At 39.3% G+C, this 26,862-nt stretch overlaps 1 protein-coding gene across 2 annotated transcripts in view; it reads left to right on the plus strand.

Annotated features, from left to right (window-relative positions):
* Positions 1-19,890, plus strand: part of BLTP3B (bridge-like lipid transfer protein family member 3B) — a 71,479-nt gene extending 51,589 nt beyond the window's left edge. The window contains exons 18-21 of one of the 2 annotated variants that reach the window (XM_081957312.1): positions 1,976-2,232; positions 11,730-11,838; positions 15,664-15,839; positions 17,013-19,890. In XM_081957312.1, coding sequence (XP_081813438.1) covers positions 1,976-2,232; positions 11,730-11,838; positions 15,664-15,839; positions 17,013-17,138 — 668 coding nt within the window. In that variant the 3' untranslated portion in view covers positions 17,139-19,890. The remainder of the gene's footprint in view (positions 1-1,975; positions 2,233-11,729; positions 11,839-15,663; positions 15,840-17,012) is intronic. The other variant, XM_081957313.1, reaches the window with a different exon arrangement.
* Positions 19,891-26,862: the final 6,972 nt, after the last annotated feature.

The following is a 26,862-nucleotide window of genomic DNA, read 5'->3' on the forward strand; positions in this document are numbered from 1 at the left end:
CCACCCTAGTTAGATAGACAGGGTCTGGGAGGGGTAGGATCGGGTGGCCCGGGGCGGCTTTCCCTTGTCTTCTTACATCATGCAGACGCTGACCTGACATCGCGGAAACTGGGAGCCAACGGGAGAAGCCGAAGGCTAAGAAGTTTTCTCTCAGTCAAATGGACCAATCAGGCTGTAATAACCCTTCAGTGACCCCTCCCTCCACTCTCCCGAAAAAGACGTTCAGGTAAGACCAACGTTCTTTCTCTCTGTAATTACTAAAACTTTTGGAATTTCTAAGAAAATTCCTTGCAAAGTGCCTTTTCTGCTTCACGTTGTGCCATTTTCCAGGTTATAAACACTGCCAAAACATCTGAGACTTTTTAGGTCAAACAAATTCAGTGGAGTTTTTCAAATCAAGGCTTTCTCTTTACTTCAAAGAAACACCTGTATCAACAAAACTTTTTCCACTGTGCCTTTCAGTAAACAAAGCTTATAGCTTTATCAGATATTGCCAAGCCTCTAGCTACTAGATGGCAGTGTTACCTCTTTTCCATCTCTTTCTGTCTCTCTGTCTGAGAGAGAAAAAACCTGTAAAAATTATGCTGCGTCCCAGCCTTACGAGAGAAGAAGCTTTTAATCCACAAATACCAAAAATGGAGAAAGCATAGAAGAAGGAAGAAAAAGAGACCAGTCCAGTTTAAAAGTAAGAGGCATTTGTAAAGAGTCCATCCATAGAAAACAAATAAAGTTAAGGTAGAAAAGATAACACAATCGTCTTTGACCAGAGTTGATTCGGCGCTTGTTTTCATTCTGTCTTCAATTTTATTTTAAATTCCAATTCTTTTGGGTTTTTCCTTGTCTAATAACAAAAAATTTTCTCACTAATTTGACACACTCCTGCACAGCTTCTGTTTCAGAGGCTTGTCCCAACCTTTGGCAGCCATTTTGGTTGCTTCTCTTGTAGCTGGCAAAAAGAGCTTTCTTCTGGATCAATCAGGGGCTTTGCGATGCCCCTGAGATCTGCAGGACATGCTCTTCTCTATCACTGTTCCTTCAGAACAGTTTAGGTCCAAAAGGATCGTACAGAAACAGAGATATCGACAACAATCCTGGAGACCCAAGATTGCATGTCATGTCGTTGAAACGTCAAGCCCCGCCCCCAGCTATATATAGTTGAGATTGTAAAATGCAAGTTATTTGTCATCATAGAACATTGGTGTCAAACTTGTGGCATCACGTTGCTGTCATGTGACTTTTTTGGCAGAGCTGGGGTGGGCATGGCCTGTATGATGGCCCGCGGGCTGCCTGTTTGACACCCCTGCCTTAGAAAAAGGAAGATAATTTTCCAAAAGAGTAACAGATGCAGAGTGCCCTACCTTCCCAAAACAAACAAGAACTGTTTCCTCTATGCTGAAAAAAATGCAAGGAAATTGATAGTACTTTTGCGGCAATTTATTGCTCCACCTCTCCCTCTTTCTCTACACACACACACACACACACACACACACACACACACACACACACACACACACACACACACACACACACCGTCATTTGAAAGTACAGTACATGCTGGAATTCTTGTATTATAATCTTAAACTTCTTGTTTGGAGTTACTGCTTTAATCTAAATTGCAAAGAGGGAAGCTTGACAGTACTATTGTCAATACTTAATACTATTCAATACATCTTAACATGAAGAGATTCTGTGAAGTTTTCAATATCAGCATTGGGAGAAATGACTTTAGACAAATAAGAATGCATGAAAGTGTTAGAGGAAGAACATGCTGTACCTTATTGATCTTTTGAATTTCTATAAGGGTTAAATATTTCTACTTATAATATGAAATTATGGAGGCAACCACTTATCAAAATATAGATCCCTTTATTTGGACTGCTTTTATTTCATATTAAAAATAGGCTCTATAGGGATTCATTTAACGACCTATAAAGTTTAAATATATAACATAATTCCATATTTAATTCTATAACAGGTTCAGATCCTAAATGTGCAGCTGGGCCAATTAAACCAACTCCCGAAGTAAGACTAAGATGGGAAGGTGGACCTAGTGCTTTAATACATTCATTGCAATCTGAAAAAACTGGGTTTCTACAATGTCATGTAGAAGATTTTACTGGTGACTTCCTAACTTCTTCACTTATGAACATTCAACGTTTCTTGGAAGACGAAATGCTTGCAGAAGTGATGCCTATGAATGTAAAAATTTCTAACACAAAAATCAACATAAAAGTAGGTCATTTTTAGTGAACTTGATACTGGTTTTGTTCAGGGTTTGTATTCACTATATGAATAGGCTAACTTTTATAGAAACTATTTCTTTAAAAAATTACTTAATAGTTCCCATAATTGAAGCCAATATGTGTATATTTTTAAAAAGTGTTGTTGGATATAAGCTGGCTTTTGTATAGGGCTTTCTTGAATTTGTATTGTATATGGAGTACACTTTCTCCAAATAGTATAGTACAATGGTGATTCAGTTATGGAGCTTTTTTCATCTGGGTGAATATTCCAAATAATGAACAATATCATGAGGTAATAATCTTAGTTCTTGAAACTGAAAGGTTTTCAGCATATATAGTAGTTTCCAGATCCTTACAACTCGAATGCACTCTATATAGGGATATTCTAGAAAAGTGTAGAGTATTGAAAATTGTGTAAAATAAAACAAGTAGGCAAGGTCAGGATTGATATACGTGCATACTAAAAGATCTGCACAGTAGCTAGTTGCTATCCAAGTGTATTATAAGTTATCAATATTTAAAACTGCAAGTAGCTTAAAAGTTTACATAATACTTATTAAGATCATGTAAAGGATTGTCTGCCCTGTTGTGAATCTATCTAGCTGTTAATATCTTTAGGAGAAGCTTTGTTGAAGAGGTTTCCATTATAAATGGCTCATCTTGATCCATCTTTTTGGCAAGTAACTGTACTGCTCCAAGGTTATGGAAGACAGTTCATTAAGAGTTAAGTTTACTCCCCTTTTAGTTTAGAAAATCTGTAATTACAAATCTGTCTTGCCAGGCTTTCAATTGTTTATTAATCCGATTGTTCATTTTAATATGATTTTTGTTAACATTTTTATACTGTTCAGGTTTTCAAAAGGTTCAGTACTCATTAGATAGCAGGGTATTATCTTAAGACTGATTGGATGAACAAATGAATACAAGATTCTCCTGTGCGCTGCTTGGAGAGTCCAAGCGTGGGTTAAATTAGTCTGGTTGCCCAAGGACTGAGATAATATTTCTCTTTAGCCACGCCTCCTGGTCTTCCTTAATGCCAGATTTTTTCCCCAGTCTGGAATGTTAAGGACTGTTTTTGTGAGCTCCAGCTTCTAGTTTTAACACAGGTTTGGACTCTCCTCTCTTAGGTTTTTTTCCTTTTTCCTTTTTTGTGTTTCCTTTGTTATTTCTTAGCCTTTACACATTTTCTTGTTTTCTCCCTGAATTTTACTTTATCTGTCAGCAAACTGCTCAGTTGAGGTAGGAACGGACATGGGGGGTGCTGCACATGCCGTGCCACTTGCGGGCGGCAGCGGAGATCCTTCTGGGGATCTTTACCACTCAGAAGGGTGGCGGAACTCTTGGTGGCTGCCAGGAGCAGGCAGCGGCTAATTTTTGGACCTTCTGATTGCCGCCAAGCCACGGAGACATTTGCGGTCAATTTTAAAAGTCGCAGCTACCATTTTCTCCTCCACCCTTTCACCAGTGTGGCAGCCATTTTGGAAGCTCATTTTTTCATGCGCTTTCTAGGCTTGATTTGCCATTCGTCTGTCTCTGTGCAGATTGCCACCAAGTGGCCAGTTGACTTTTTTTAGAGCTCTGGCATGGTGGCTGTCATTGACCCTTTAGTGTCGGGCAGCGCTGGTGTCTTTGGCTGCCTCACTGCCATAAACCGGCACAGGAAGGGTTGATTTCATTTTTGCCCCTCCCTGAGTGATCTGCTAGGCGGCGCAACCTCCCTGGTTCGCAATCCCTTGGGATCTGCTTCCCTCAATTGATTGAAGGCTCCAGCTGCAGCAAGAGGCCTCCACAGTTAATACCACCTGCTGACTTACATCATTGACTGCTTCGTGTCCAGATCGAGATGGCTTACATCATTGACTGCTTCGTGTCCAGATCGAGATGGCTTACATCATTGACTGCTTCGTGTCCAGATCGAGATGGCGGAAGCTTCTGACTCGGCAGATCTGGAACAGCCAGGCCCATCTTCTTGCTATCATGGTAGACCAGGTCCCCCCGAAGCCCCTAGTCAGGCCAAAGCCTCAAGCAAAGGCAAGAAGACTAGGCAGGGCAGGGTGGCAGGAAAGGGCAGTCATCTCTACCAATCATCCACGGCTGCAGATAGGGATGCTGAGCACCAGCAACAGGCTCTAAAAAAACAATTTGAGAAGGCCCAACACCAGGCAACAAAGGCCAACCCGCAGACCACTGCATGGATTGAGTTGGCCCTTTCCCCCTCTCTCATTGGGGACCCTGAGGGTCATTGAGGAGGAGGTAGAGTCACAGGATTTGTCAGAGCAGGAGGAGCAGGAGCTCTCGGAGGATGAAGACCTTCTTCCAGATGCTCCTGCCTTCTCCGGGCTCTTCAAGCCCACCTTATTTAAATCCATCTTGCACAAGGCCAAGGCCATTACCCAGCTGGGTACTAAGCCCAAAGCAGGGCAGAGTTCCTCGGACTCGACCATCTCCAACCCTAACAATAGCATGTTTAAGATGCAGGCCCCTCCACAGGACATTGTTCCTGTTCCCAGTCTCTTCACTACATAGTTCAGCAGCAATGGGTCCAACCTGGTTCCCTAGCCGTGTCCAGTGGTAGGGACAAGAAGCTATATTTGGTGGAATCAAATCTAGAGGACATATTGACCTTACCCTCGGTAGATCCCCCGATAGCAGCCCTCACTTCTAACTCTGTTCTTCCAGCAGACCTAATGGAAGGCCTCAAGACGGATGATAAAAAGTCAGAGAAGGCCTGCCACAAAACTCATCAAGTGGCACCCTGGGCCATTAAGGTGTCTTCCTCCGCCTCTTTCTTTACAGGCCATCCATTATTTGGTTACGCGAACTATAGTCGAAACTCCCAGCAGGCAACGCACGTCTCCATCAGGACGTGACCAAAATCATAGCAGCGGCTCAGTACGCAGCTGACACCTCACTTAATGTGGCAAAGTATGTCTCTAGCTTCTAATGTAACACCTAGGCGCCTTCTTTGGCTTCGTCACTGGCAGGCTGATCTGAATGCTCAATGGAAGCTCACCTCTGCTCTCCCTTCAAGGGGGCCAAACTATTTGGAGAGGTCTTAGACCCTGTCTTAATTGAATCTAAGGATAAGCGGAAGATCCTTCCTACCCTGAATAAAAAGCAGGATCACAAGTACACTCCCTATTTTAGGAAGCAGTCCTTTCATGCGAACGAGTCCTCGTTCAACTCCTCCATGTTCCACAGACCGTTCAATCAATTAGCTGATGGGTCCCAGGACAATAGTCCTTTTGGGACAGGGGTAGGCAGCAATACAACTACCTCAGACCCAATCACGGCGGGGCCTCTCACAGGCCCTTCCGCAAAACCAAGTGACCACTAGGGAACTCCTCCCATCAGGGGACGATTCCAACTTTTCGTCTCCCAATGGGAACAAACCTCAGAGGACTCCTGGGTCTTGCAGACCATGAGGTAAGGACTCTCCCTAGAGTTCATCTCACGCCCCCCGAGAAATTTCATCCGATGCCCCACCCCCACTTGCCCAATCAAGAGAGAGCTCATGTGCCAGGAGATCCATCTTCTCCTGGAGATCAATACCGTAGAGCAGGTACCATCCAATCAGAAGCAGAAGGGATTTTATTCCATTCTTTTCCAGATACCCAAGAGCTCATGGGGATGGAGGGCAATACTGGGCCTGAAGAACCTCAATTACCATCTTGCATACAGGAGTCAAAATGCAATCCCTGCAAACCATCCTAGCAGCGATTCGCCAGGGGGGCCTCCTGACATCCATAGACTTGAAGGAGGCATATCTACACATCCCAATTGGGCCACAACATTGAAGGTTCCTGTGGTTCTTCTACGCGGGCCAACATTATTAGTACAGAGCCCTACCATTCGGCCTCTCGTTGGCCCCCAGGACCTTCACCAAATTCTGTCAGTAGTCGCAGCTCACGTCAGGCACAGACCCGTAAGGCTCCAGTGTTACGTGGACAACATATTAATCCAGTCATCGTCCAGGAAAAAAGCCTTGCGAGATCTCCAGGTTACCATGAGGTCCCTCCAGAACCATGGGTTCTCCATGAACCTGGAAAAAAGTCATCTCACACCAACCACCAAGCTCTTCCACCTGGGGACAGTGATCAATACCTCAATCTGCAAAGTGTTTCTCTCACAGGACAGGATAGACAGCCTAGGCACCCTAGTCCACAAGGTTCAGGGTTGAGGCAGGTCCCTGTGCTGCTCCTCTCGCAATTATTAGGGAAGATGATCTCGTGCATCTCAGTAGTTCCGTGGGCACGACTCCACTTGCAGGAGTTGCAGTGGTTCCTCCTGTCTCATCAGAGAGCCAACAGAAGTAACTCCACAACAAAGGTTCGCTTCCACTGAGCGTGAAGAGGTCCTTCAGGTAGCGGCAATCAGCAGCCGTGCTAAAATGACATCTCTTCAAAGAACCAATGCGAGTACTCATCACAACTGACGCCAGCCGAAAAGGCTGGGGTGCTCACATGGGACAACACGTGACACAGGGCAAGTGGTCTCCAGCCGAAGCAGCTTGCAACATCAACTAGCTAAAGCTGAGGGCAGCAAGACTCGTCCTACGTCATTTTCAGCAGGACATTCTACACCAACATGTACTATTGATGATGGACAATGTGGCCACCAAGGCACAATAAACCGGGTAGCACAAGATCCAGGAAGCTCATGGCAGAAGCAGAGGCCCTGGGTAGGTGGGCAGCGTGTCACGTCGAATCCATCTGAGCTGATCACATCTCGGGGGTGGACAACACCCAGGCGGACTGGTTGAGCAGGACCACCATAGACAATGCAGAATGGTGCCTGCACTTGGTCCTGTTCCACCAGTTGGCCCACAGATTCGGCACCCCTGTGATCGACCTGTTTGCCACCCAGGAGAACATGCAGCTACATCGCTTCTTCTCCTGCTTTCACTCACTCTGGACGGAAGGGACAGATGCCCTCCGCTGCAAATGGCCTCGGGAACTTTTGTACCCTTTCCCACCTCTTCCCCTTCTACTGCAAGTGATCCACCAAATCATCACTGAGGGGGCGGAGGTGCTTCTGGTGGCGCCTCAGTGGCCCCGGAGGTCCTGGGACGCCAATCTCATCAGCCTTTCGATGTCCAGCCCGTGGTGAATCCCTCAGGGTCAGATCTCCCTCTGCCAGGGGGCCATCATTCACCTGGAACCCCAGTGGCTCCAGTTGGCTGTCTGGCACTTGAGGGGGACGTCCTGAGGAGGGACAGCCTCTTAGAGGAGGTGATACGTACCATCCAGGGGTCCAGGTGATCCTCGATGACCAGAATTTACAACGCCACTTGAACCACCTTCGCCAAGTGGTGCGACACCAGCCATATTGATCTGGTCACAGCATCAGTTCCACGTATATTGGACTTTCTACAGGAGGGCCTCGATAGGGGGCTCGCTCCCACACCCTCCGCCATCAGGTCGCTGCACTATCCACCGTCTGGTCTGGAGATCCAGCTCAGCCCCTCAGCAGACTACCGAAGGTCCGGTGTTTTCTCAAGGGTGCCTCCAATCTGCACCCTCTGGTGGTCCACCATTACCCGACCTGGCAGTTATCGGTTGTTCTTTAGGCTCTAACATCAGCTCCCTTTGAACCTCTTGGTGGGGCTTCCCTCCGACACCTCACATTTAAGACAGTCGTTCTTATTGCTATAACATCTGCAAGGAGAATATCGGAGCTGATGGCTCTATCTGTCTGAGAGGACCTATGTATTATACATCTGGACAGAGTTGTGTTTCACCTGGACCCGGCATTCATCCCAAAAATTAACACATGGTTTCACAGGGTGCAAGAGGTAATTTTACCAAACTTTCGTCCGTGCCCCAGACACGCGAGGGAATGGGTCTGTCATACTATGGACATCAGACAGGCCCTGCATAGGTACATTAAATGGACAGCAGAATTCCGCAGGTCCGATGCCCTTTTCATGTCGTTCCAGCCAGGATTCATGGGGCGAAAGGTAACATCTTCGACTGTTGGCAGAGGGCAGAGGGCGTGCATCGCGGCTGCATATGAGCACCAGTCTAAAGCAGTTTTTCGACATATCACCGCTCACTCTCTATGAGGAGCACGGCCACCACCGCTGCCTGGGCAATCCCAGCTACAATAGATGAAATCTGCAGAGCCGCAACGTAGTCATCCCCATCGCCCTTTGTCAGAAACTATAAATCAGACATGTTTGCCTCCGCCAAGGCATCATTCGGCATCATTCAGCAGGCGGGTCCTGCAGGGGGTTGTTTCCACAACCAACTCCACAGACAGACCTTCCCGCCCTAGTGACAATTAACTTGGGTATGTCCCATGCTTAGATTCTCCAAGCAGCGCACAGGAGAATGACCATTGGCTTACCTGAAGGGTCCTTCTCTGTGCGCTGCGGGAGAGTCCAACCCCGAGCAGGGTCTTAGGGTCCAGGGATTCGGGGGCCATCAGATCGACTCTGTTTTTTTTCATCGCATCATTAGTCTTCTTCGGTTCCAGAACTTGTCAAAAATCTGGCATTAATTAGGACCAGGAAGCATGGCTAAAGAAAAATATTACCTCAGTCCTTGGGCAACCAGACTAATTTAACCCATGCTTGGACTCTCCCGCAGCGCACAGAGAAGGACCCTTCAGGTAAGCCAATGGTCATTTTCTTTTAGCTGGAATTTTTCTTGTACACCTGTTCTGTTTTTAAACTCTAAAGGGTAGCAAATGTAATATTGAGAGATATAAAGTACACCGATAAATGTATGGTATGCATATAAAATAAACTGAAAAAGATGAAGATAGAAAAAAACCAAACTGGATTGCAGAACAAATCATGGAAATGGGGGGAGGGGGGAAAGAGAAGCCAAAGCAAAGAAAGACAGAAATATCAGGAAGGAACTTAACAAAGAATTTCACAGAGCTGTCAGAAGAGACATGAAGGAGAACTACAAGATCTGTAAAGACACTGAACATGAAAAAATAGATGGAAAAATAAAAAAAGTCTTTCAAAAGTCTCTGAACTCAGGAGTCTTCTAAAAAATGGTAGGGAATTTTTTTCTCTGCCAACAGATAGCTGATTTCACTGCCAAAGCCAGCTGGCATCAAACTCCCCTGATTTGAGTGGGAGCTATGAGAAATGACCCAGGATGACTCTCAGACGACTATATACTTACCTGTGAAGAATAATACTGATGGTTGCAATTCACAGTAAGAATAGCTAGAAAGTCAGGTGTCTATCTTCTCAGCTGTTCATTTTTTAAAGTGTGCCTTCGTTTTAACATCACTTTTTGAATTTCTTTTTTTTAATTTACATTTTAATTGTTAATTATCTCCTTGAATGCTGAACTATCCTAAATTTCCTTATTGTACTATAATTATTTATTATTGTATATTTCTGGAGTTACAAAACACTTTTTCTCCATGGAAGTCAATGGCACGAAGACTTTTTTCTTGGAAATGAAAGTGATCTAATTTGATCCACATTTACATTGGACTCTTAATACTAAGGATTTTGATAATTTAATAGTTTTGAAAAGAACTAAAAGTTTTCTTAAAACTTTTGCTTGTATCCTTGATCTTTTCTCCTCTTAAAAAGACAGGAATTTTTTTCCTTGTCTTACCTCTTGATTTTCTATTATCTCAATTTCGCTTGTATAGAACATTTACATCTTCTGTATTTGACAGGAATTGCCTGTTTTTGTTATGAAAGTCCCGCTACAGTTAAGTTTGCAATATATTAAAAAGGAAAGCAATCAGAAATTAAGGATTTTGAACATTATACATTTTCTACAATGCCTATAAAAAGAGATACAAAAGAAAGGCATATGCCAGATCAAGTTAATATTAAGGTGTTTTTAGAAGCCTTTAACTTACAAGCAGTGTTTGAAAATTTAAATAAAAAATCCAATGAAGTAATAACAGATAAATCAACCTAAGGAAGGTGTCCAAGTACAGGTAATAGGATCAGTAGCCGTATTCAACTAGGTAGGCAATATATGTGTATTGTTTTTTTCTTTCTTGTTGCACATTTCTTTTGTTTGTCCTGTTTAGTTTTTGTTTTTTAATTTGTATTTTAACCTTTGAATAAAATAAAATTTGATGAAACAAAGATCTCTGAACTCAGAAGGAAGTACCAGTTTTGAATTATGTTAAAGACATCATCGTACAGAAAGTAACCGATTCAAAGAGATCAAATGAAGATGGAAAGAGTAGACTAAAATACTTTACAATAGAGATGTAAACATTCAAGATACCTTAGAAGACATTTTCTACTTATAAGAATGTCTAGGTATAGAAGAAGTTAGCCCAGCACTCTGGTCATTACTAGGAAGGATACAGGAATTGATGGAATATCACAAAAATATGACAAGCAGCAGCAGAAGAATCAGAAAAGATCTTACCCAAGCTATGTTAACAAATCTGGAGAATGGCACAGTGGCCAACAGATTGGAAGAGATCAATCTACATTCCAATACTCCAAAGGTGACTTAATAGAGAGAGAGAGAACTATCATACAATGTCCTTAATTTTTTCTGTTATCCTGTAACCTGACTATTCTGTTAATAATCCTCAGGATGCTAGCAAAATAATACATAGGATCATCCAGTCCAGAAAGAGATACAAAGAGATATTAGCTGCTCAAGATGGCTTTAGTAAAGACTAAGGAACACAACAACCTGCACTATGCTGATGACACTACTCTAATAGTGGAAGTAGAAAGGATCTGCAAGGTATGCTAATAATTCAAGGAGCATATAAAAAAATTGGACTAAAATATGAAGACCAAGCTAATGACAAAAGGTACACCAGCATTAGAAATGATAGTGAAGATCGTTCACTATCATTCATTGAAGATAGTGAAGTGGTCGATAGCTTCTTTAGGGATCAACTATTACCAGTAAAGGAACAAGAAGTCAAGAAATATGTGATAGAAGATATTCAGATGATATACTGTCTCTATTATTATAAAGATCAGAATGGTGCAAACAATTGTACTCCCTGTGGTTCTCTATAGATGTGAATGGACAACAAAGAAAATAAATAAATAGATTATCAAATAAATCAAAATTGGATCACATTGACATATTTATCCCATGTTTAAAACATTAAACAGCAGTGGTTTAATTGTGGTCCATATGTCTGATGCATTTAATTTAGACTGGTTTATCACTCTTCAAATGTAGCCATTTAACCTTATCCTATAGTCACTCTCAATAGCTAAATAATAGCTATTGTAGCTAGCTAGACAGATAGATATATCTATAATAGATATATCTACTAAATAGGCTGTAGTAGTATTTATCCTTACCTTCTTTATCCTTTTATTGGTAATATTATTGTTCTGCTTCTTTGCATGTACAGAGTGCTTCTGTACCAAATTCTTTGTTATCTAATCACACTTTTAATGATTACAAGTTCTTACATTGTCACCGGAAATTTACTTTATTGCATGAAAATACCTCTGCATGAAAAATTTAGCCTTAGCACGTTAACAGTTTTTATATCTTTTGTATTTTCTAGGATGATAGTCCTCGTGATAGTTTGTCTGCTCCTGAATCAGTCCCAGTAACTGTGTATATTGATCTGCTTATGATAGAGAGGAAAGATGATGGCTCATTTTACATTACAGGTAGAACTTTTCTTCCCTTCCCCATATTTAATATTGGCAACAAGTAAATGTTCTGAAAAATTTCATGTTTCTTCTGAACTTTTTAAGTTATCTCTATTTTATAATAGATTTTGTCTTGTTAAATGTATTAGCATTAACAGTTAATGAATAACTGCTAGTTGCAGAAGTAAGTGTAGTTGTCTACTTGCACAAAATAATTGTCTATCTGTGTTAAAGTTGCATGTTTATGCATTTATATAATTCCCACTGCATAGCTGGACTTTAAGAAATCAAATTAAGGTTGCATTACATTAACCAATAACTTTAGAAAAATGTAGTTCCAGTTCCCATGTTTTTGTCAACATCATTTGGCAAAGACAGCATTACTGAATCTTATTTTTTCCTGTTTTATTATATTACTGTAAATCTTCGTAAATTATTATGTTGTTTATATTAATTAAAATTGACATGTTATCACTAAGATAACTTAGAATATTTTTTATTTTTACTTCCTAATATTCTGTTGATATTAATTACAATTTAGAATATTAGTCTTGCAAGCATAAAATTCCTTAATTTCTTCATACAAATTTAAACATGTCAGGAAAAAACGGCTGCGGATTACATCAAAGTATTAGTTATGTAATAAAGATTTTGATTTTGAGTTAGCTTGTTAGTATAGAAACCTCCACTGTAGAATTGCTTTGTTCAAACATGCACACGCGCACAACCACCCACCATGATAATAAAAAGAAAAAAGAACAAGCAAAAACCAATTTAACAAGAAAAATGCAAATATGTCATTTAAAATAAGGAAAAGGAACTATTGGGTTTCCAATTTCTCCTATTTTATATATCTGCTATTTTAACAAATTTATTATTTTAAGCCCCTTTAGAAGCCAGACTGAAATTAATGATATTTTACACGCAGTTTGATATACTGTATCTATGGGAACCATTCTTGCTTAAATTTGGTTAAACTTCTATTATGTGCATATACTGAATCTGTTAAAGTTTTAGATGTACACAATATCAGATTCAGAGCCTGATTCAAGAGCTTAGAAGATGATTGCTTTAAATCAATTGAAAAGGCATAGAGTCCAATTCAGCACTAAATATGGACCAATTTTTGGCTTTTGATTTCCATTGACTGTAAAGTGATAATTTAAAATTTTTGCAGTGACAAAACCATCAAGTGGAATGAAGCTTGGCAGCTTTAAACCAATTAATGAAGGGAAGTCATTGCCTTTCTTTTTTTAAAAAAAATTTAAGTGCTAGATTTAATAAAAAGTATAGAATAGGGTAAGCAAAACATTACTATATACAAAATTGAGTATCTTATCCAAAGCGATGCAATTAAAATGTATCGTGACATTTTTTCTTGTAAGTAGAGGTTAGATTTCTCATTAGCATTGTCTCTTAGGCTGACTTGAGCGCAGGCAGGCGGTTTGCCGGCATGTCCTTTGCTTGTTGGGGGTACTCCCATTCGCCCTTAGTGACGGGGAAGCTTTGTCATGCAGGTGAAGGCTGGCCCCCCCTCTGCAACATGCAGGGGGTTCCCCGCAGCCTCGGCTCATACATGAGTCAGCTGCCCTGAGCTGGCAGAGATGGTGGGTGCAGATGGGCATGCGCTAACCTTCTCCCCATTACCATCGCACCTGCCCGGCTCCCCCCCCCCCCCCCCCCCCGCTGGCTCCCGAGCTAGGAGGCAGAATGTCCTCCTCCATGGGAGAAAGGCACAGAAAGGGTGTGCGGTAGGGAAGCAGGTTCCCGGAGGTGTGTGTGAGAGAGAAATATCGGACTAGTGGGGGGAGGGATGTTTCCCCCGTTTGCCACAGGAGCAGCACTGGGCTGAAGCACCCCGCTGGGCATTTGGAGCTTCCCTGAAATCTCCCTCCGTGGACTTGAGGGGAAAGCCCCCCTTTTTACCCCTTCTCAAATTGCAGGAGAGCGGCACCTCTCAACAGGTTGCCAAGCGCACCAGCTAGCTAGAGAGACTAATCCACCAATGTACCCTAATCATAGCCTCAGTCCAGCAGGCGGGTGGGCAAACAGGTGCTCTCTCTCTCCCTGGCTTGCTTGGACTGCATGGATTTCTTCGCTCAAGCGCCACAGTGACCCACACACCGGCTGGGCGCGAAGCGCTGGCTGCAAAGGCGAGAAGCCAAGCTTGGGGAGCTAATCGGAGGTGGTGCACACCCTCCCTCTCCTCCCTCTCTCACCAGGCACACCGCGATTTGAGAAGGGGGAAAAGAGGGGGGCTTTTCCCCCCTCAAGTCCACGGCGGGAGCAGCGCTGGGCTGAGGTGTGGGGAGCTTTGCTTTGTTTTCTTCCTCTTCCTTCTCTATAATCTGTGCAAAGCATTCAGTTTCTAGTGCAGCCATTGCTCTCAAGTTACCTTGAAAAGAACTCAATATTTTCCCCCTCCGAGTCAAACACTCTGTTCAGAGCGCCTTCAACGCCCAACTCCTTTTTAAAATTCCTATGAACAGCAGTACAAATGTTTATTCAGTTGTATCTTTTTAATCGTCCTCTGCTTTGAGCTTGAAAGGAGAGGCTGGGCTGAAATCTGCAAAATACTCTTGAGGTTTTGCCATGACTTTGCAAAACTGTCAAGAGTTATTATCCCTGTGTCAGTGAAAATGAAAAACAAAGCTCCCCACGCCTCAGCCCAGCGCTCCTTCCTCCGTGGACTTGAGAGGGGAAAGCCCCCCTTTCCCCCTTCTCAAATCACGGCATGCCTGGTGAGAGAGAGGGGGGGAGGAACGGAGGGAGAGGGGCCGAGGCTACGATTAGGATTCATTGGCGGATTAATCTCCCCAGCTAGCTGGTGAGCTAGGCAACTTGTTGAGATGTGCTGCTCTCCCGCAATTTGAGAAGGGGGGGGAAAGGGGGCTTTTCCCTCAAGTCCACGGAGGGAGATTTCAGGGAAGCTCCACCTCCCTCAGAATGAAAATGCCTGGCGAGGCACTTCAGCCCAGTGCTTCTCCTGTGGCAAACAGGGGAACACCCCCCCCCCCCGCTTGTCCGATCTCTTTCACCACCACCCCGCCCTGGGAACCTGTTTCCCCACTGCACACCCTTTCTGCGCTGGTGGAAGGCGCTAGACATCGGGGGCATTGCGCTTGCAAACACCCGCCAGCCACCAGGGAGACCGCTGGTATTGCCAGTTGCCTCCTGGTGCAGTTGAGCCACACTTGGCTCAGCAGTGTGTGTGTGTGTGCGTCATGAGCTTCAGGCCAGGACCGCGCGAGCACGGCCGCCCCACCAAGAGTAGCATTTGCCTCTGTTGCCTCTGAAGGCGGCGGGGAGCAGCAGGCGCTGCGGGTGCAAGTGGAAGGCGCTAAAAGCCTCCGGAGGGCCTGGGGGGTTCAGGAAGGCCATTTTCACCCTTCCCAGGTTCCTAGAAAGCCTCTGGAGCCTGGATAGGGCAAAAAATGAGATCATTGCGGACTCAAAAGAGAGTGGGTTTTGCATGTGCATGTGTGGGTGGGTGGGTTATGTGCGAACATTTCTTTCCTTTTAAAATACTTTGAATAATATGTTTTGAGAAATAGGTTTGATCCCAGCTCTAATTACTTGGTTTGATACTATGTTGATGTTACACTATATTGCCAAAAGTATTCGCTCACCCATCCACATAATCAGAAGCAGTTGTGAGTGAATACTTTTGGCAATATAGTGTATATGCATTTAACAACAATATTGGTAAGAGAGCATTGAAAGTATTTTGTGCCATATCTTTATCAATTTTTGCTTGATATAGTTTATAATAATGTGATGCATTTTACTGTTACTGATATCAGTATTTTTGTATAATCCTCTTAATTCTCTGATTTGTCTTAGCAGATCACCAAACAGTTAGTAATGATTCATCAAAGACACAAAGCAGAATAGGCAATCCAGATGCTGAAGCTGATACGCCCAAGAAAAAAACTTTTCAATCCCAGTCCACACAAACATTTCCAGAAATTAACACTCCCCAAGAATTTATGACTTCACCCATAGTAATCAAAAAACAGGTAATGAAAAATCTACTATATTTTTTTCCTTCCTTCCTTTTGTAAAATTGGTTTTATAATGGCAGTTAAAGATTTTATATTGTAAAGGACAGCATATTCTTTTGAAGGAAACTGAAAGCCAAATTTGGTTTTCCTCAAGTATTTTACAGTGTTGTGGAGGATACATTATTTAGAGTGTGAGGTTATAAACAATAAACAAAAAAACTCGTTACATAAAATGATGACCTGTACATAAATGTATGAAAAAATGGATATAATTTTAATATATCAGGTGGAATAAACTCCTCTTTAAAATGCATTTATAGAAATTGTAAAAAAATTAGGTTAATATGTAACACTAAATTATGAACCATGGTTCAAAGCAAAACAGTAGATTTATAACATATAAATTCAGACATGGTATTTTAAAAACCTTGCAGTAGAATACTTTTCCCCCCAATACTAAGTTTAATTCAATAATAATAATAATCTTTATTGCCATTGTACTTAAATACAACGAAATTGGTTTTAACCTCACTGGTGCAAAATTATAGCAGAAACGAAAAAAGAAAAGAAAAACAATATGTTTTTGTGTTAACTGAAGTCATAACATAGTGGTCAGCTGATAGTTCCTGCTGAACAGGTTTATGCAGATGCAGTATACCTATCCTGTAAAAAGGAATGTTGAGCTGAAGCTTAATCATAATAGGCAGCAGGGCCTTAAATGGTTTCTGGCAAATCTATTCTACCCTTCACAGACATGCTGATGTGACTTTTTACATGTCTTAGAAGTGATTTTTTAATGTGTGTTAATTTGGAGCACTATCAGAGTCTTCTGTTGTTAAATTAGGGAGGATAGATGAGTACTTTACATCCAGTTATAAGTAATGCTAAAGACCAGAATTGTATTGCAGAGTACGGTAGTAATCTTGAGCCCTGTATAGTGTTGAACTTGAACTTGTCATACAAATCTACATTTTATCAGCCTAGAGAATGAGATTTTTTTAAAAAAAATTGACATAAAAATGCTCTAAGTGTATTGCAAGGCACTGAAAAAGAAAACCAAAAAAGAAACAAACAAAAAACAAATGAAAAGCATAGTTATTTCATATACTTTGTTTATAAACCTGTGATGTTATCAAACTTAATTTGGCATCTTAAGATTAAAATTGTTTATTTACTTATTTATTACAGCTTATAGAAGAAAATGAATGCCTAAAACAAGAATTAGCCAAAGCCAAGATGGCCCTTGCTGAAGCTCATTTGGAAAAAGATACCTTGCTTCACCAAATTAAAAAAACGAATAATGAAAAATGTTAGCAGACCCTATGTGAAAGAAGAAGGGACACATTTTATATTAATTTTTGTTTATGGAACTGAACTCAGAGCAACATTTCTGCAGAAAATGCACTTGTAAAAAGGGATAAGAAATTTAGTTTTTTTTTCTTTTTAAACTCTTTTAAGTTGCACTGATGTGAAGAAGAACAATTGCTATTATACATCATTAACTTGTGAAATAACTGGTAAATGAATAAAATATTCCTTTGTCACTGATACAATAACTTCATCTTCATTTGTGAAGATAAAAAATATTTGTTACAACAAAAGGACTGTTCAAAAGATATTAAATTTACACTACACATAAAATGATATGAAAATTTGTAATTGTCTTGCAGAAATAGTTTAGGCGCCAACAGGATATTCTTAAAAATTAGCACCTTCAAATCTCAAAATGTATAACTACAGCATGGGAAAGGATAATATGGTGATGTATGTTGGGAAAAATTGGAAGTTGCACAATCAGTTGGACAACAATTTATTAGTTCACAGAATAATAGGGTTGTTAGATCTGAGCTCTTTTTGAGGATCATTAGTCTTTTTTTTTTTTTGCTTTGACAATGAATCTCAGCCATTTTTAGAAACTTTTACATTTTTAACAGTTGAATGTTCTTTTGTAAATTAACATCGCTGTATATTAATATGCTTGAACACAGTTATAATTATTTGAATTTGTAACACTTTAACAAAATGTAAAGTTGCATTTTATATCACAGATTATGTGTAAAAATTAAACTTTAAATCTTTAGTTTAAAAATTGCTGTAAATAAGTAAAGTACACCAATCTGTGCAAAAGATTCCTAAATTTTTAAAATAACAACCAAATCCCTGACATAACACATATCAGGATGATAATAGTATATAGGCTATTCAGTGATCTTTCTCGATCATTACTTGAAAACGTTGTCAGGGGTATGTATTTGCTATACTTGAACTGTAAAATAATTCAGGGAATGATTGATTTCTTTTTTAAAGTAAAAATAAGAGACCAAACAATTAAAATCTGATGACTGAGTTACTGAATTGGAAATAAATAATAATAATTTGAACTGGAATTATTTTAATCAAAGTTTATCTGATGTAACTCATATTTACTGGATTAAAATAATTGATTTTGTTTTTGCAAAGAGAGGACAAATCAAGATGTCCAACTTATGTAAAACAATTTGCCTTTATTTTAAAACATAAGTCTTGATTTTATGAAGATCAGCATATTTTTCATCTCCTATTCCTTTCAATTGAAATTATAATTTATCTTTATTTCTTCTTAAATATTATCTCACTATTTCTCTATGCTTTCTTTTGCCACTTTAATTAGTTTATCATAAACAAAAGTTATATTTCTCCAAATCTCCAAAATACTTCACTAAATACATGCTTATTAAATCCAATTGAATTAAATGGTAAGTTATTTTCCAAATTATTTTGACAGGTTATTTATGCACAGTCCATTTTAAAAGACTATACATAACTAACTACCATTTAACTTGATATTAAGATTCATTTAGCTTCCTGCAGCTTTATTTCTAAGTAGGCTATATGTAAAATTATATTACAAAATAAATATATACAGGTTGTCCTTGGTCAATGATAACAATTGGAACTAGAATTTCTAAAGCTAGCCAATGCAATCATAAAGTGTGTTGTGACTACCGCTTAGAGATAGCAGCACTGGCACTTCCTGTTGCCAATGTTAAGCAAACTCCACAATGTCACATATTTGTGACTTGAGGGCTTCCCCATTGACTGTGCTTGTAAGAAGCCAGGAAAGAAGCTGAGCAATCAGATCAAATGACATGACTTGGGGACACTGCAGAGCTGGAATTTGAAGGACTAGTTGTAAGTACCATTTGTTTAGCACCATTGTAAAATGTGAAATTCATACTGTTGTTCCCTTATTTCATGCTTGTCATACTACCATAGTAATGGTTTGGTCAAAAAATAATAGAATTTGGTTTTGTTCTTGTTTGAATTCACTGAACAAATCCAGTGTTGTAAGCCTTGCCAGATAGACCAGACAGGAAACACAACCAGATCAACTAATTCTACTTTACTGTAAAGCTACATGAACAGAAACTTGTAAATCTGAAAGTACAATTCTGCCACTGTCTCCTTTATAGCCCAAGAACTTAGATTTCCTTCTGAGTTTTTTGTTCCACCCCACTTTGCAGCTGTGGGCTATATTGTCTCTTATCTAATTGTTCCCTAAGCTGCATCTCTTCACCCAGTCTCCCAAGATCTTTTCCACAGAACATTAGAAGCTACTATTTTATACCCTTTGCTGTTCTTTATAAGAAAAAGATTTTTGAGTTAACTATTTTTAAAGCACAGAATTATCATTTTAAAGCAAAGAATAATTTCATTTTCTGATTGTTTTTTAAAAAAAATCAATTATTGGTGCTGTGAAAAAGAATCCTTCAAATTCTAAAATTAAAAATTGTTTTAATAGATTCCTATGAATGAATTAAGGCCTCTTACTTCATGCTTCCCAATTGGTATGGAAGAAGTGGGTTGGACTTTGCATGATCATATAATCTTTCTGTCATTTATTGCAACATGCATTTTTTCAGGTTTTAGTACATGCCTGAAAAAGAAATGTTGCTGCTGAAATGAATCACATAATTAAAGCAGTATGTATTTAATGAGATTCTTAATGTGGCTGCATCTTTTTTCAACTTGTGTGAAAACCTAAAAAAAGAGAAAGGTAATAAATTGCACTGTGGTCTGAAGCAAATTCCATAAATTATTTTGAATTGTACATATTCTTATTTCTAATGTTGAGGCAACTTGAATAGAATTTCATTGCATGAATGAATTAAATGTTAATTTTAGTAAACAATAGTTCTTTCAGTTAAAAAAAAGACCTGTGTGAAGGTCACAGAATGGTAAAAGTAAGTTGTGCTCCTATTTATTGGTAAAATATCAATTTGGTAAATTGAAGAAAGGAATCTAATTACCATTATTATGTTTGGGCTATTAGTCTATCTCCGAGCTTGATAATTTGGTAGAAAATATTTTGTCACCATTCGAGGAGACATCATAAGTGTGGTTTGAATTGTGTTCGTCTTGTCAGAACATTGGCTTTTAAATACCTTTTTATGTGATGCAAATTAGTGTGGATGTTATTTGTTCGGCTACTTCTGAGTCAGGGTTTGACTTCCGACTTAAATTTTATGTTTAACGTACTACCCAATATACAGAAACTATGCATCTCCTTGGAAGACCTTCCAAGAATCACATTCTAGCCACCATGAATGTTGATGACCTATACACCAACATCCTCTACAAGAAAGTATTGCAAACCATCAGAAATTCCATCTCTGGTGGTACCACAGGACATCTGCCAAACATTTCATACATATAAATTATATAATTATGAAGACTTGCAAGAATCTGTGGTGGCGCACTGGTTAAAATGCAGTACTGCAGGCTACTTCAACTGAGTGTCGGCTTCCATCCTTCCAAGGTCGGTAAAATGAGGAGCCAGATTGTTGGGGATAATATGCTGAAGCGGTATATAAGTGCTATTGCTATTTCCATTTTAATTGAAGTAATGTGGGCATTTAACAGTCTTTAATTTAGAACAATGCTTCCCCAGCTCCTACTTCCAAAAGTCTCTGGATAAACTTCATCAATGACAAATGTACTGTCTTGATTCACAAGCAAAAGTAGAGGTCATCAAGATTTAAATCAGAGAAATTACACATTAAGTAAACCTGCTCCTATTCAGAATACAACACAAATTCATTACATCAAAGTAACAATGTTCATCTCTTCAAATCTATCAGATATACACATGATGAGTATAACTCAAGCATGTATCAAATATCTACAGAACTTTTGCAATAAATAGATCATCAGGCCTTCTATAAGACATCAAATTCACAATATGATAAAACAGAATACCACTTATTAAAAGCCAATTCTGGACGGTATTTCCTTTCACAGGCCTTTACTTGCATGATGATCTAAAAGTAGGTATCGTTTAGTGGTCAACCACAGTTGCTTAGTCATTCAAGTTAAATCATCTGTTAAACAGCAGGAACAGCAGCATATCAGATCACAATGGACTAAATGGATCCAGATGCCAGTTCTGCACAAATTGTTCTTCAGTGCCCAAATTACAATGGAGGCTATGTTTGCAGTAATCTGCATAAGTTTTCTTGTATACATAGAGCCATATTACATGCAAGAAAAATATCACAGCAGTCCTTTAACATGTATTGGGCAATTATTCATGCTTCAATTTCAAGTAATAAAGTCAGATTAAAATTACCTACTGTAATTGCAACATTGTCCTTACCACATTATTTGGAAAATGATTAACATTCTCTCCCTGCCATTGCGAGTCTTAAAATGATGGGATTTTTCTCTCTGCTTTGGGGTGATCCTATTTATGTATGTCAATTAGGGACAATGTGGATTCATTGGTTAAAACCACTGAAAAGGAGGAACAGACTTTTCTTTTTTTTAAAAATAGCAACCAAAGATTTTACTTCATATCTCAACTTTGATAAATAGCTTATTTAAAATGAAAACTGGAAATTATGAATAGATTTATTTATTTGCATTCCATTCTTATTGAAGCCGGCAGCAGAAATTAAAATTCTGCAAAGCAGATACAGCATTCTATATTATGACTCCATAGTGGATATTTAGGTATGACTGTGTAGTATATTTATTTATTTAATTGTAAACAATTAGGACTGTGCTGTTAAAAAGATAATTGCAATTTTTGGTTAAATATAAAAACTTTGAATTCTTTGTATCTCCTTCAGATTTAAATAAACACAACCATATGGGTTTCTTGACTCCAGTACAGGAAATAATTAGTCATTCTCTTCTTCCAGGGTGTTTTTTTTAAAACAAGCTTATGGATCTGGAATTCTATATGTATCCTGGCTTACCAGGTTCTAATAATCACACATCTCTTTTACTGTAGCTTCTTGTAAATAGCAAATTACAAACCATTATGAGTCTTCTCTTTGTTTTCTGTAGGACGAAGATGCATCTGCTCTTCATTCACTATTTTATCATCATCTATTTTTCTTTCTTGACTCACAATCTGTTTCTTTCATGAGGACTGAAATGTCTTAATTTCAAGAGTGCAGAATAGCTTTTATGTCTCCTATTTCCAGCTGGTACTCTAAAAACTGGTTTATTTCTTTACTTGTCTTACCTCTGGACAGTTGATTCCTTTGATGGGCTCTGCTTTAGTCCTACTTTGTTTAATCTGATATATCTTCATTCTTTTGAAGTATGGTCAATTATTGTTGCAACCTTCTGATTTTTTTCTTCAAGTACAATTCCAAATTTGTGCATACAGTACTGTGAATATGTCAATTTGTTTTCATGTAGGAACACAAACATCCTATAAATCATTGCAAGTCACAAGTGATGTATCTTGTCCCTATATCTTTACTTTTATTTCCTAAAAAAAAAACCTATTTAAAGACTTTTTTTTTTGGTTCTCTTCTCAAACTCTCAACTTGTCAAATGCATATTGCTGATAGAAAATGTGTTAGGAATTCCCTTTTAAAGTCTTCCACTATCAAACCCTCATTTTCCCAGTTCATTCAATAAACTTGCAACCTGGGATCTGGGTACTTCTCTTCTCCTACTGTCCTTGCTTACTCAGCAATAACACATTGATTTCCATTCTGCAGTCATAGCTTTCAGGCCACATCTTTTGCAGTAAGAGATTCTGCTGAGACTGAAAGACAAGGTGCAGTATCTCTAGATACAGATATTCAACAGATTGGAGAGGTAGTTTTAGGCTTATAAAGAAACCAATTCTTAGCCCATCAGGCAAAAAGGTAAAATCAGAACACAATAATGAATTCCACTTTTCATCAGCCTGGTGACTATAATGGATGAGATAAAATCGGCTATATTTTTTCCTAAGGATGCTATATATTGGTATATGGTATACCATAATGTGCCTCAAAAACAAAATCATAAAATGACTCAGAATTGTGTGCTTTAAAAGAAAATATTAAAATTATAAGCTCTGCAGTACAATAAAACAAGTAACATAAAATTCAGTGTGAAAAAAAATAAATATGACAAACTTCAGGCTCTTCCCAACACATTCATTGGTATTCTTTTCTCCCATCCTTTACAATCATGATGGTCCTTCTATTCTTCCCACCCAGGGATTCTGCTCCTGATATCAAGGGAAGAAGGATGACAGAAGCCACCTCTTTCTCTTCCCTGCTAGTCGTCTCCTGTGGCTCAGATCCTTTGCTACCTCATACTGAGGAGCTTTTTGCCCTTACCTCTGTGCTTGCTACAGAGTGCTGCTGGTAATGGTGTCCCTGGTGATATTGGTGGAAACAGTGCTTTCGAGGAAGTGTGGAGGGAGGCAAAGGCATTGGCTGCCTTCACTCTGGTAGTCAAATCCTAAAATGGCTATGGAGGCAAAAAGCCCCATAGCTGAATATGAGGGTGATCCTGCAGTGAGTCAATTGGAACCCTGCAGGTGACTGACCTCCTTCAGTCTTTTCTTCCTCAACAGAGAGCATTTGTATAGAGGAGGGCTTAATCCATTTTCTTCTGAAAAATATTAATTTCTTACTTCATCTCTTTGGTTTGGCCTCAGCCTGCCTCAGTGGCAGCCTGGCCTTGAAATGGAGGTTCCAGTTAGAGGACATGTCATTAAGGACTGGTAAGCAACCCATCTCAAAGCAATAGTCCTGTAATGTAAAAAGAGTCATCTTAATGAAACCTGGTGTTTAACATAAAGACAGACAATTTAATGAACATTTTTGAAATAACATTATTGTGATTGGTTATTGTGTAAAGTTCGAAGTATGAAGAATAATCCAGAAATGATAGAGGCCTATTGAGGAAAATAAAGAGAAGTTCCGACTAGTTCCATTTGTTAGCACCCTAACAACTCCTAAGAAGTATAAAATTAGCATCTTGTATATGGTCAATCTGACATTTTGCTGCTGAAAGAATGATTTATCTGACATTTAACTGAACACAATATAGTTGTGTTCAACTGCATGTGAATCCTTGAATTTAGCCAGCTTCTCATTTAGTAGAAGGGTTACTTGTGATATAATTTCTAACAAGTTAAATTGAGAGATTTATTAAATTAATTATATGAATGAAATATTTTAATCATTTTTTCCACCAGAAAATAAACTGTAAACATATATCAATAAAAGAGAATGTATGTAATTGTAAATATCTATTTTTAAACTAGTTATACCATACCCCATAGCCTGGTATAATTATGTACCAATACCACTGTTAATAAAATATTAAGTCATAACAATGTAAAGACACTCTTAGGGGGGCAAATGTTTTGGAGTGTATATTAGATATAGCATGACTCTGCCAAATGACTCTGGGGGTGGGGGGAAACTGTTATCAGAAAACAGATTGTCACTTTTTTCTTGGTGTGAAAATATACATTATATGGGTATAATATGAGCCAATTTGATGCAGTAACTAAAGGCACTTGGATAGAAAATTGAAAACTGAGTTTTAGTCATGCCCTGATCACATTGTTTATGTTACATAGTGTTAATATCAGTAAAAAGAGGTGGGCTTTGAGCCTTTGTAGGGCTGTGGAATTTAGATGCACTGGTCTAATCATAGTAAGGTCAGACCTTACTGTGTGGCTGTAAAGGTCATATTATGATTTATATTGCTTTATTTATCACTCCTATGTAACATTTCTAGAGTATATAATCCATAACCTTGCTTAGTTCAGGGCTCTTTGGCATTATTCTGGCCTGAAGCCCAGGGATATCTTAATTTATTAGTTTTATTTATTATACTATTTATTTAATTGTGCATGCCAATAAAAAATACTTTGTTTCATCTATTTCAAAATGGTATGGTTCCTGATTTAAAATGAATATTTTTCCCACAACAGAAAGCTGGATCAGATATAATGCTGTTTTAAATCAAAAAATATATGTCCCTCAGTTGAACTCCAGATGACATTTTGATATTCTCCAGATGACATTCTTTGTGTGATTTTATGTCAAGGGTTTTGTTTAAGAAGTATGATCACCTGATCCTGTCCCAGCTTTATCAGCATCTTACTTGAGAACCCCAGTTTATGTAATTTGTCATTTATTTGGAATTTCCAGGAGAAATAATATTTATCTGATAAAGTAAGATATACCAGACTTTGGGATGAAAAATAGCTTTTAGGAAATATCTGAATACATACAACCATGCCCTTCTTTTCATTTGTTATAAACCTTGCCTCCAAACATACAGCAGAGTTAAGTACATATTTTGCTATCAGAAAGTCTTAGGAAACTAATTTGAGACGTCTCCAATTTCTCATAGTTGACACCTGGATTTAATTGTACTCCATAGAAAACCTATGCCAATGTATTGGCTTCAAAAGCTTCACAGAAGCTAGGACATATTGGGCTTTTCTACTGAAAAAGAGAGGATTGCCAGGAAACTTCTCTGAGTGTTCAGAGCTATCTGGATAATAGGAGTATGTTGCTTTGCTGAAGAATGCAGTACAAACCCCAAGTACTTAAAATGAAGCATTTGTTCAATACAATCTTTGACATTCTATCAGAATTTTACAAAATGCATAGTATTTGTTTTCTCATGATTAATCTGTAATGAGTATTCTTAGAGAAATGGACTATTGCTCCCATGGCTCTTCTAAGACCTACCAGTGTCTGCAATAGTACAACAGTATTGTCTTTGTAAAGTGATATAATTATGTTTAGCCTGGTTTAGGGAATTACTTAAGGCATCTATCAATGTACTCTTGTTTAATCCCTTTACTAGTTGGCACTGAATTTTAGAAGAGTTCAGCTACAGGGTATATGTTACACTCAAGCTTGTATTCTTATGAGGTTCGTTTAATAGGGTAAGCAACTGTTTATCAATTGTAGATGCTTTGAGTGTTTCTAAAGATGAAACCCAAGGCCTGCTTTAGATCTACAAACAAAGGGGAAAGGGCTGACTTAGGTGGTTGAGTATATTTTTCTTGAGCATATCTAGTCCTGAGCTATCACCCAGCAGTCTCTCTGAACCTTACCTGTAAAACCTTACCTTACGGCACCAGACTTGAAATTTTCGGCTTGGACACCCTGGAACTACGCCACCTACGGTCTGACCTAAGCATAGTACACAACATTGCCCGCTACAATATCCTACCTGTCAACGACTATTTCAGCTTCAACCTCAATAATACATGGGCAAACAATAGATACAAACTCAAGGTAAATCGCTCCACACTCGATTGCAGAAAATATGACTTCAGCAACAGAATGGTCAACGTTTGGAATGCTCTACCTGACTCTGTTGTTTCATCCTCCTGTTCCGACTGGCTGGCCTAGCTACCTGTTGTTTCAACACCTGTTCCGACTGGCTGGCCTAGCTACCTGCGGGATCGCATCCTCCCACACACATCCCTGCGGCCAATTCGCTCTCACAGGGAGGGGCTTCTCCTGGTGCCGTCCACTAGGCAATGCCAACGGGCGACACCAAGGAGTAGGGCCTTCTCTGTGATGGGCCCAACCCTCTGGAATGACCTCCCCCCGACATTAGAACCACCACTGACTTCCGCTCCTTCCGACAGAAATTGAAGACACACCTGTTCCGACTGGCTGGCCTGGCATAATTTCAACGTCTACCTCCTGGCATACATATTTCTTACTGGTTTTTTTAGGGGGATTGTTCTTTTAAACTTAATTTTATAGGATATTGGGGT

The sequence above is a fragment of the Natrix helvetica genome, assembly GCF_964273705.1.
Source record: "Natrix helvetica genome assembly, chromosome: 6".
In the NCBI taxonomy this organism is placed as follows: domain Eukaryota; kingdom Metazoa; phylum Chordata; class Lepidosauria; order Squamata; family Natricidae; genus Natrix; species Natrix helvetica.